This window comes from Populus trichocarpa, chromosome 10 (genome assembly GCF_000002775.5).
Source record: "Populus trichocarpa isolate Nisqually-1 chromosome 10, P.trichocarpa_v4.1, whole genome shotgun sequence".
Taxonomy (NCBI): Eukaryota; Viridiplantae; Streptophyta; class Magnoliopsida; order Malpighiales; family Salicaceae; genus Populus; species Populus trichocarpa.
Window position 1 is genome coordinate 12,636,101 of NC_037294.2, and position 12,689 is coordinate 12,648,789.

Below are 12,689 nucleotides of genomic sequence, written 5' to 3' on the forward strand. Positions count from 1 at the left end.
TTCTTCTTAGCATTAACCATTACTTCTATAGAATAGGACAATAAGCTAGAACCACTAATTTTAGCCACAAAACCATGATTTTTTTAACAAATAAATCCCTAAAGACTAGGACAATATAGAGCTATCACAAATAAATAATAACAAGTCTTAATACTTCTTAGGAGTTTTTGGAGGTGAAAAAATATATTAAATTAATATTTATTTTTTATTATAACCTGTTTTTTAAAATGTTTTTTTTCAAAAAATTAATATTTTAAATATATATTTTAATGTGATAGTGTTAAAAATAAAAAATCTAAATAAATATTATTTTAACCCTTTTCATTGTAAACCACACTATCAAACATTAACGAAGACGGCGTTGAACCCTACGGTCGAGACATCCAGTTTGATATTCTAAGCCATGACTTGATATTGACACCATCCGATCTCGACTTCAAGTCTTCGTTGAGCCAGATTTTGCAACATCCCGTTAAAAAGTTTTGCCATGTCAATTTAGAAAATGTATTTGAAAGCCAATGTCTCTGGATCTCTCTGGAAGCATTTGAGAAGCTTCCGTAACACAGAATAACCTTTTATCTATCCTTATTTATTTATTTATCTTGGATAAACTCTATCCTTGATTCTTAATTCCTAAACTTTTATTCCACTATGCTCTTGGAATTTTAACCTGGTATTTTTTTATTTATTTATTTACGTGGGGTGTTCAGGCCAGTTTACGCGCACCACGACTATTCCCCACGGCCCACTGGACATCCTGCAAGCCCAGGAGCAGGTAAGGCACCGCGGGGGTGACAGGCGTGCACATAGAGGGTCGAACCCGGGACGGGGGCGGAACAAGTCACACGATTGACCACAGCAGCTAGACCCTCAAGTGCTTTAACCTGGTATTTTTAAGTGGAAGTATTCAAGTATTAATTGTTATGATGTGAGGGGATAATAAGCTGAAGACATGTTTAGTTGGTTGTAATATATCATGTAATGTAATACTTTATTATATTTTAATGTTTGATCATGTAATTTTCAAAACTAATAGATCAATATACAGTTCATGTTAATGATGTAATTTCCTTGAACAATTTGCAATTTAAAATAAAAAAAAAACTAATTCCCAAATGAAAGTTACTATGTTCTTAGACACATATTACTATTTATAATAATAATAAAATTATGCAATTGCCCTTGTAAAATAAAACTATTCAACTAGACATTTGGAATAAATATTGTATTTTCACAATGACATAATTATTTTTAACATATTTTGCAGGGTGGGATTTGTTATTTCAGTATTTTTAACATGATAAAATTATAACATTAGCCTTGAAATAAAAAATATTTATGTTTCATTATACATTGGCTTTGTTGTAATTTTAGAGGTTGCTCGAAAATATTAGTGTAATTACTATATATTAAATATTATTTTTAAAAAATCTGCTATGGGTGGCCCTTGTGCTATTGAAGTAGCGCTTGTACGACCATTTGGCCACTAAATGTTGTCTTTTAGGGTAGTATTTGAAATAAAATAATCTATCAAACTATAAATATTTTTTTATTTCATCATTTGTGTTTTTTTTTTTGTTTTTGCAAGTTTTTTATTCATATTTTTCAATAATTTTATCATTCAAAATTAAATTGGTTGATAATTAAGTTTCTTTATTAAATTCAAGTTTAGGATTGAACGAATTACAAATTTTTAAGATTAGACTAGGTTTAGGAGGTTCGCGTGAGTTTTCTTGGTTTTTTTCTCTTTTTTTTTAAGTTGATTTTTTATATATATATTTTACTTTTTTAGATTTTGCCATTCTATTAAGTTAGTATTGAGTTGTTTGATAATTTAGATAGACTCAAGTATAATATTTTTTATATTTTTTATTATTGTTATTTTTTTATATATATTATCTAAATTATTTCTCGAACCAGTAATTCAGGACTTGAATGTTTTTAGTCTAGCATATTTTCTATATCAACAAAATATTTGTGTCACCTGTGACAAAACGCGGGTAAGTTTTGAAACTAAATATAAAGAAAGAAAAGAAACTAATAAAGTAAAGATGAAAGTATCCATGGATATAAATATATCTTTTGATGGTGCATAATATTTAAAATAAAAAACAACTCGATGTCGTATTAGCCCAAACAGCATGGTTAATCACCACCTCATGTTGTTCGGGCTAGCACGAGCATGGTCGAAGCAACTATACCTTGGTCCAAGCGGCTAGACCTTACCATTTGGATCTAGCCTAAACAGCTAGTTTTTTAATCTCTGCCCATATTTTTTTCCTTTCAAACTTTTTTCCTTTTTTTTCTCACCACGTGTGCTGTTCAAAAAGCGCACACCGAACATTCTTCCGAATCATGAGTAGCCAGAAAGTGACACCACGCACTGCTCATGTAAACAAAGCCTTTCTATGTTTTTTATTAATAAATTATAAATTTTTACAGAGGGTTCACACTCTATTTTTTAGCCAATAATGACAGTGCAGACTAACCGTTACATCAATAACAGTGTAAAATACTACAAACCAATAATAAACATCAATATTTTTACCGATTAATCATGACATCACTCTTTACATCAATATAATCAAGATTTATAAATATTAGTTTTTTAATAACGAATAAGTTTGTTTGTTTATAAAAAAACAAAAAAAGATGACGTGGATGTGTTGAGTGGAAGGGTACTGTTGAAAAATAAGTGTTGGTGCCTTGTTGGTGTTGTTTTAACTAGGCGATTAGCGATGAGCGCAAGCGCTTCTTTTCAATTATATATATATATATATATATATATATATATATATATATATATATATATATATATATATATATAAACAGGAAGAAAGATTTCTATTGGAGGATTAGAGTGGTGACAAGGCCAAGAATTATAAGAAGCCGACAAACGCTGGCAGCTAGCAAATTAAAAGATATTAATGAATAATCAAATCCAAACAATCATGTGATAAAAGCAACACAATTTCGAACGTTCATTTTAGAAATCCTTGTCTGGGAGGAGAAGGGCAAAAAAATATAAAATAAATCGAGGAAGGGCAAAAACCCTGCTATCTGATATATATATAATGCTCCCTGTCCGTTTCCAGGCATCACCGTCTATGAATCAGTGTGTTGCCTCGGTCACGTGTCATCTTAAAGGTTCTTGTAGGTAGATAAGAAGATATATAATGTTGTTCCGATTTCTTGTTTTGATTTTTTTTATTTTAATTAAAAAGTGAACAATACTAAGAACGAAAGAAAATTCTTTGATGAGAAAAAAATGTAGTATGAACAAATTAAATCTTCTTTGAAGTATGATGTTAAATTTGATAATATGGGCAATAATTAAGATAATTAAACAACATATATACTAATAGAAAATAGTAATCACCGTGGAAATGATAATCTTGTAAAAAAATTTAACTTTGTTTTTGTAGCTAGTAATGACAAATCTATAATTTTTTACTTTTTTACTACAACATTATTTACGCAGTGGGAAAGTTACAATCTTTTTATTTACTTGTGAAAGAAAAAATTTGAATTCCTTTTTTTTAAATTACACTCGGTATATTTATTATTTTACCATGTTCTCAACAGAAGAATGCTTTGCGTCTAATGTTTGTGTTCTATCCACTCGAAGGATGTAGCAAAACACATATTTTAACTAATTAAAATCATCAATTATTATACATATGGAAAAAATAGCTGATTTCTCTCGATCAACAGTTTCTATTTGCAGACAGGATTTAAAAGATTCCCATTCCATTAAAGTATAATATTTTAAAGTATTTGGTCGCTTTTTTATTAATCTCCACTCGATTATATACCTAAAATAGCAGGATGAGTTTTACCAAATATATATATATATATATATATATATATATATATATATATATATATATATATATATATATAATGATAGTGATGATAAACTATTTATTCTTCTTGGACACGATACACGCTGTAAAAGTGCAACAGTGCATGAAGCCCTCCCTTTTCCTTACCATCCTTTCTACATAAAGCCACTTTCTCGTCCAAAAAAGTATATATAATCTGACGGATAAAAACTTGCCAAGTTAGCGTCACCATAAGTTTCGAATAACTCACGAGCACATATGATTACACCCCAAATTTAGAACAGTATCCTCTCAGAGGAAACGAGCAGTAGCGTCGCCGGCTTCGTGTGTCGTTTAGCAGTCCCGTCAGTCGTTTTCATGCCAATTCAAACAAAAAATGGCATTCGCGTGACGCCTGTCGTTTCGCCCCCGCACTTATTTGTGCTTATCCACTCGTATCGATCATTACTTTTTACCAATCTTTGTTTATGGTTTTCTTCTCCCCTTGCATTGCAAGGAGACTTTCATTGGGCGGGGGTCCCCTTTTGATGACGTGGCAGATAAGACAAGGTGACGTCCAGCTATTGCTATTGTTGGGAATTGGGTGGTCGGCGACTGCACTGACCCAACCCGACCCTCCCTTCACAGCAAAATTAGCTTTCACGTGATTTGATCTGATCCGATGGGGACGGGATGTGGGCTCGTTTAGCACAAGCTGATCCGGACCCGCACCACCTCCAATTTGTTCTCGAACACAATCCATATAACCAAACCTTGAGAGGTCATTAGGCACTCTGGAGTACTTACGACTCTTGTTTTTACACGAGCGAATTAACAAAAATGTTAAGAACACCCAACGATTTCTATCACATATATTACCTTCATATCTCGATGGTTGTGAATCCAGTTATCTCAAATCTGTGTTGCACTTTATCTGGTCAGGTGATCATGTTAACTGAGTTTGGTAAGCAATTTTTTCTGTACTTTTTCTCTTATCAAGAAGGATGAGAGTAAAAGACTCAATGTTTACATGTTTTTATTTCTCCGTATTGTGTGTTCATTCATTCTCTGTTTTTATATATATATATATATAGCCCTCCACTTTTGTTGCGTCATAATACCAAAAAAAGAGAGTTTTAAAATAAATGAAGGATTTATAAAGAGAAAAGAGGAAAAAGATGAGTAATAAATAATTTAGTGTTTCTTTATCTGGAGAAAAAAATAAATAAAGACTCAAGTGAATTAGAAGGTCACCTTGTATCCTCATACATAAAAAAGACCCCTCCTATCCCTTTCGGTTGTCGTTTGCAATTTGTTCAGTTTAGACAAGATGACTTTTACATCTGTCTCGCCAGGAGTTGTTGATTATCCCGCCTCCACGTACATTTATGCTACTTTATACGAGTCTTGTAAATATGTTAATTAATGGTAAATTTGAATGAAATCATAATTGCGAGATTTGATTAAAAAAACAATTCTTTTAGAAGGTTTAAATTATAAAGTCCAAAATATGAATGACCTAGCTAGGATTAAAAAAAAAAACCCATCTCGATAAGACGTAGGATAATATTTATGTTAAAATAAAAAATAATAATTTATACGAGTCTTGTAAATATGTCATGATAAATTTGAATGAAATTATGATAGCAAAATCTGATTAAAAAAAAAAAAAATTCTTCTAGAAAGTTTAAATTATAAATTCCAAAGTGTGTTATTCACCAAAAAAATAATTAATAGTCTAAACTATAATAGTATAATAAAATAATTCTTTAATATATTTGTATATTTTTATCGAGTTAATTTTATCTTTAAACATACACTAAATCTTCAATCTATCGATTTTGACAAAATATTTAGATTAAAACATCAAAATTAGTCGCATGATCTGCACATTTTTTTGGTTTTTAATGATATTTAAAAAAGAAAAAACATCAAAACATCCAATAAACCGGTAAAGACCGTGACCGGATCTCGATGCATACTGTTAATGGAGTTTAGATAATTTGACAGACAGCCTCCAAAAACCTGCAAAAACAAGCAGGAATGGGCCACGTGGTTCTCACCACCTAGACAGCTAAATTTCATTTCAGGATAATAATAAATAATAAATAATAATTATAATAAACACTAAGACAACACCTCTATCTCTGCGGGTGGGTCCCACAGTCCACCCCCAACGCCTTGTGGCGGACTCACCTAAGAACAAAAGGATAAGAACCAACAAAGAGTCAAGAGAAACCCTCTGCCACTATATATATCTAGCGGACATTTTTCTTCGCTATTTACCGTTGGATCAACATTTCTTCGTCCACATATAACGACTATTATTGCTTCTCACTTCCACACGTCTCATGATATTTTTTTTTAAAAAAGAATAATCAGTATTCCTGGCCCGTTAAAATACAAAGACTTAATTATGACTTATTTGTAGTTTTATAAAATCATATTGAGTATAAAGTAACAACTGAAATATTCCTCCTTAATTTTGTCAATTCGTTTTTCGATAAATGCTTTTTTTAGTCAGATTTCTCACATTACAAACTTTTCTCTCTCGATTTTCTTGTTCTATGTTTCAAAATAAATAAATAAATAAATTAGAGTAAAAAAATAGAATTATTACAAGGAATAGACTATGAGAAATATAAATTAAACATGTAGTTTATGAAAGTAAAAGGATTAATATTTTTTTTATTATTATAGTGAGTAATTTGAACCACACCACCTTTACTACATATCAGATAGATTGTTGATATAAACATAACCAACTCGACATGATTGTTAGTTAAAACAAAATTTGATTGTTCTCAAAAACTTGTTGGACATACTTTATTTATCACATCATTCATCATTCGTATGGTAAACTAATAAATACAAGGCACGAGACAAAACACACTTGCATCCATCTAATGATTTCTTTATTTTACATTATTTTTCCTTTGTTTTTTGTGTTTATTGACTTGTGTTTATTTTCTTAGATCCTGTTTGTTTTTGTATTTTAAAAGGGTTTCTAAAAAATTTGAATTTTTTTTATTTTTTTTCTTCAAATTAATATTTTTTTTAGTGTTTTTAGATTATTTTGATGCGTTGATGTCAAAAATAATTTTTTAAAAATAAAAAATATTATTTTAATATATTTCCGAGTAAAAAACACTTTGAAAAACAACCGCAACCACACTCCCAGAAAAGCTCTTAATTTATATATAATGTGAGAGATCAATAGCTCATTTGTTTTCATGTTTTAAAAATATTTTAAAAAAATATTTTATTTTTATTTTTTTATATTTTTATATTATTTTGATATGCTTATATCCAAAATAAATTTTTAATATATTTTAAAATAAAAAATATTTAAAAAAATAACCATTAAAACAATATCAAATAGACAAGTCTACTAACCAATTTCTTCGTGGTGTCTATTTAATTTCTCAAACCAAAATCCATCTATGTGGATTAATATATAGATTTATTAAAATATAAGGATTAAATTATAACCAATGTAAATATGAAAGCAAAGTTGGGATTTTAGTTTGTTATTCCAGCTTTCAGTATCTTGGGAGATTAAAATGGTTTTTTTATTAAAATTTATGGTATTAGTTAATATTTTTTTAATATTTTAAATTGTTTTGATGTGATAATATTAAAATATAAAAAAATTATTTTAATATATTTATAAATAAAAAATTCTTTAAAAAACAAGTCTCATCTTTAATTTTAAAAAATTCTTTTTCTCTGAGAAGGTGTTTTATAAGGTTACAGGGGTCACTGAGAGAGACAGCTCTTCAAAAAGCTAATAAAAAAGGTTAATATTTTTTTATTTTCTTGTTTTAAATTTATTTTTTTAATGTTTTTAAATTTTGTTATATTAATATTAAAAATGAACAGAATACTGATCAGATAAGTATCTATTCCATTCTTATGTTTCTTTCTATCTCTCCCCCTTTCTTTATCTAGGCAGCTGCGAAACTTGCTTCAATTTGTTCCCTTTTTGTTTCCCTGAAATCTCCCCTCATTTTCGCATAGCTTTCTCTCTCTTAATGAATTGGTGGTGGTCTTAGTAGTGTCTTCATCTCTCTTGCTCCAGTGCTACTTCTGGTTTTATTTTTTAATTTCAGATTTAAGAAGTTATTTCATTCTTGCTTTTCAGTAACTTATAGTCTTAGTGTTTGGTGAATCTTGAAAAGGGTATCTTCCAAATTTGTAGTTTTCATTATTTCTTGCTGTATTTAATTTCCTGGTTCACAAGAAGTCGGTCTCTGCTCGAGTCTTGAAAAGGGTATTTGTCAATTTGAAACATTTTTGCTTAAATGAGGCTATTTTGGCCAGAGTGAAACAAAACAGAATAATTAACCAGGAGAAGTAGCGGGAAAAAAAATGGTGTCAAGATCATACTCTAATCTTCTGGAGCTTGCCTCTGGCGAGTCTCCATCTTTTGGCCGCATGAGCCGGCGAATTCCTCGGATTATGACGGTGGCAGGCATCATGTCCGATATAGATGATGATCCATCGGAGAGTGTGTGCTCCGATCCATCATCTTCTTCGACTCCAAAGGATCGAATCATAATTGTCGCCAATCAGCTGCCAATAAGGGCGCAGAGAAAATCAGATGGCAGTAAGTCCTGGATTTTCTCTTGGGATGAGAATTCACTTCTTCTTCAGCTGAAAGATGGTTTAGGGGATGATGAGATTGAGGTTATTTATGTTGGTTGTTTGAAGGAAGAAGTTCACCCTAATGAACAAGATGAGGTCTCCCAAATACTTTTGGAGACCTTCAAATGTGTGCCAACATTTCTCCCACCAGATCTTTTTAGCAGGTATTATCATGGTTTTTGTAAACAACAATTATGGCCTTTGTTTCATTACATGTTGCCCTTGTCGCCTGACCTTGGGGGTAGGTTTAATCGGTCATTGTGGCAAGCGTATGTGTCAGTAAATAAGATATTTGCTGATAGGATTATGGAGGTGATTAATCCAGAGGATGATTTCGTATGGGTTCATGACTATCATCTAATGGCGTTGCCTACTTTCTTGAGGAAGAGGTTTAATAAGGTGAAACTTGGGTTTTTCCTCCATAGTCCATTCCCTTCGTCAGAGATTTATAAGACATTGCCTATTAGAGAAGAGCTCTTGCGAGCTCTGTTGAATTCAGATTTAATTGGGTTCCATACTTTTGACTACGCTAGACATTTCTTGTCTTGTTGTAGTAGAATGCTTGGCCTTTCCTATGAATCTAAGAGAGGATACATAGGCATCGAGTACTGTGGTAGGACTGTAAGCATCAAAATTCTTCCTGTTGGTATACACATGGGTCAGCTTCAGTCGGTGTTGAGCCTTCCAGAGACTGAAGCAAAGGTCAAGGAGCTCATTAAGCAGTTTAGCGATCAAGATAGGATAATGTTGCTGGGGGTGGATGACATGGACATTTTTAAGGGTATAAGTTTGAAGTTGCTGGCAATGGAACAGTTACTTATGCAGCATCCAGAGTGGCAAGGGAAGATAGTGTTGGTGCAGATAGCGAATCCTGCTAGGGGTAAAGGAAAAGATGTGAAAGAAGTCCAAGCTGAGACACATGCTGCTGTGAAACGGATCAATGAAACATTTGGGAAGCCTGGATATGACCCCATTGTCTTGATTGACGCGCCATTGAAGTTTTACGAGAAAGTGGCCTATTATGTTGTCGCAGAGTGTTGCTTGGTCACTGCTGTAAGGGATGGAATGAATCTCATACCCTATGAATACATAATCAGTCGCCAAGGTAATGATCGATTGAATAAATTGTTGGGACAAGAACCTTCTACCCCTAAGAAGAGCATGTTGGTCATCTCTGAATTTATTGGCTGCTCTCCATCTTTGAGTGGAGCCATTCGAGTAAACCCTTGGAATATTGATGCTGTGGCAGATGCAATGGACTTTGCCTTGGAGATGGCAGAACCTGAAAAACAACTCCGACATGAGAAGCATTACCGATATGTCAGTACCCATGATGTTGGGTATTGGGCACGTAGTTTTCTTCAGGATTTGGAGAGGACATGTCGCGATCATTCAAGGAGGAGATGCTGGGGTATTGGATTTGGACTAAGCTTCAGAGTTGTGGCACTTGATCCTAACTTCAAGAAGCTTTCAATGGAGCGCATTGTGTCAGCTTATAAGAGGACCACAACCAGGGCAATTCTTCTGGATTATGATGGTACACTAATGCCTCAGGCTTCTATTGATAAGAGCCCATCCTCAAAGTCCATTGACATCATAAACAACTTGTGTAGAGATAAGAACAACATGGTTTTCCTTGTCAGTGCTCGAAGCCGCAACACAGTTGCTGAATGGTTCTCTGAGTGTGAGAAACTGGGATTAGCAGCAGAACATGGCTACTTTCTTAGGTAAATTGGTTCATTTTTTAAAATAATTCCAAATACTAGGCTTAAGGGGTGATTTGGTTTGAAATTGATGATTGTGTGTTTTGTAGGCTAAAAAGAGATGCAGAGTGGGAGACACGCGTCCCTGTAGCAGATACCACTTGGAAGCAGATTGCAGAGCCTGTGATGCAGCTTTACACTGAAACAACAGATGGGTCAACTATCGAGGACAAGGAAACTTCACTAGTATGGTGCTATGAGGATGCAGATCCAGACTTTGGGTCATGCCAAGCAAAAGAACTTCTTGATCATCTTGAAAGTGTGCTAGCCAATGAACCTGTTACAGTCAAGAGTGGGCAGAACATAGTGGAGGTCAAACCTCAGGTTCGCATTATATATCCCTGTGTTTTGTTGTATATTCTGCTTTTCTTTTGTTCCCTGAATTTAAACCTCGTGGGCTTGCATTTGAGTATGGTATCATCTCAATTAAATCTAAAGAGAAATTTGGTTGAAATTTTATGGGGAGATCGGTTCCATAGCAACTGGACCTCTTAAACAAGCTCTGATAGAGGCAATCTTATGAAAATAAATACTTCAACAAGCATGCCATGGACAAATACCACTCTGCCTTGAGTTTTGGCGACTTGAACCTAGTTTAGATTGATTGCGTTGTGTTGCATTTTCACTGTTCAGGGGTGGAAGAATTACGATTCAGGCAAGTAATATCTGTTTTTTCCCATTGAAGAGGTGTCCATTTAGTTTTGCAGAATTTGCTTATTGATGGTAGACACCTGGAGCGAAAGAGACTAGGAAAAGTACTAGATTACAATTTAAATAGTAAAAACCAAAAAGGTTGGGAACCATGTCAGGTTAGGTGTTTGTAAGAATTATACTGCTAATTGTTCATAGCTATCTCACAGAGATACCATGTTTTGGGACACTCTTAACCAGGCCGGAGAAATGGAGAAAACATGCATTTAGTTAAGTTTAGGTTCAGTTCACCAGGTTCTTTATTATTTTACTTGGAATTCGGTAACTTCCTTGGGAGGATATTCCACAATTTGCGTTTTTTTTCCCTTGGAGGACAAATTCCACAATCTATAGAAGTTACAATTCAACAACATTTGAGCGATGTTTTTATTTTACCATCTCCGAAAGGTCCAAACTGGCTTGTCTGTTTTCAGGGTGTCAGCAAGGGACTTGTAGCCAAACGCCTACTCTCCATCATGCAAGAAAATGAAATGTCACCAGATTTTGTTCTGTGCATTGGCGATGATAGGTCTGATGAAGATATGTTTGAGGTAATAACCACCTCCATGGCAGGCCCATCAATTGCTGAAAATGCGGAAGTGTTTGCTTGTACTGTTGGTCGAAAACCCAGTAAGGCTAAATATTACCTGGATGACACAGCAGAAATTGTTAGGTTGATGCAAGGCTTGGCCTCTGTTTCAGAACAAACGGTTACAGTATAGGCATAGTGAAAAATGCCTGTTTGTTTCGAAGTGTAAGGTTGAGTGTTGTAATCCACGGTTTTTTTTTTTTTATTTCTTCTGTATTTTCCTGCTTTTCTTCGATTTGTAAATTATGATAGTGTTATCTGAGAGAAGCTGTGCGACCGGAACTCTTTTGTCTATGATCTCTGACTAGTGAAGCTGTAAATATATGTTTGTGCCATCAATCTGAGATTGTTGAGTTTTTGTGCTAGGAAAGGCTATACCTTCTTCAAGTTACATGTAATTTGGAAGACAAGGATTAGAGTTTACAAGAGGAGAATAAAGAGGTTTAACCATGACAGGGATTGGTGGAAAAAAAAACTTTGATTTAATTGATTTCGGGCATTTTGAACTGTGGTTAACAAACACATGTGTTTAAGAAAAATTATGCCTCCGAGGGTGTAGGGCTACCAATCTTATCTGCTAAAACGGTAGATTTGCCACCTCCATGGTAGGAGTTGGACAAAGGAAGGTTAGAAGAGGACTTTTCTGCGGTTATTCCAAGAGACAAACCATCTGGTGCGCATAATAAAGGGAAAAATGTCCATTTTTGCAATTTAGTGCCGGCTTGGTATCGTGTTTGAGTTTGCTTTTGTTTTGAAAGTATGTTAATCTTAAAAAATTGATGTTTTTTTAGCATTTTATAATGATTGGATATTAAAATCAAATCTAATTTTTTTTTAATATATATCATAGTAAATATTTTTTTAAGAGTATTATGCATAAAAAAATCAAAAACAAAAAAGATGCTAGTTGTCCGCCCACTTTGGTTCTGTCTCTCTGGTCTCTCTTGTTGGGCAGCTATTTGTGCAGATTCTGCCATTCTGGTATAATGCTATGAACTGTCTCCATTCAGTGGTCTGTATGGCCTCCGGTACACTCTAAAATATTCATATGTTGACTGTTCTCTTGTTCAATTTGACTCGTTGTACGTGTTTCATAAGTTCTCTCTGTCTGTCCCCATATATGTACAAGTTACAATGATGTTGATTTGTTCCTCGTTCTGTCGTCTTGTCGTACGG

General features: G+C 33.3%; 1 protein-coding gene across 1 annotated transcript; it reads left to right on the top strand.

Annotated features, from left to right (window-relative positions):
- The first annotated feature begins 7,730 nt into the window (after nt 1-7,730).
- On the top strand, nt 7,731-11,852 carry LOC7462667 (alpha,alpha-trehalose-phosphate synthase [UDP-forming] 6). The gene is made up of 3 exons (XM_002314741.4): nt 7,731-10,198; nt 10,285-10,558; nt 11,359-11,852. The coding sequence occupies exons 1-3, from the start codon at nt 8,196-8,198 to the stop codon at nt 11,644-11,646; spliced, it is 2,565 nt and encodes an 854-aa protein (XP_002314777.2). The 5' UTR covers nt 7,731-8,195; the 3' UTR covers nt 11,647-11,852.
- Nucleotides 11,853-12,689: the final 837 nt, after the last annotated feature.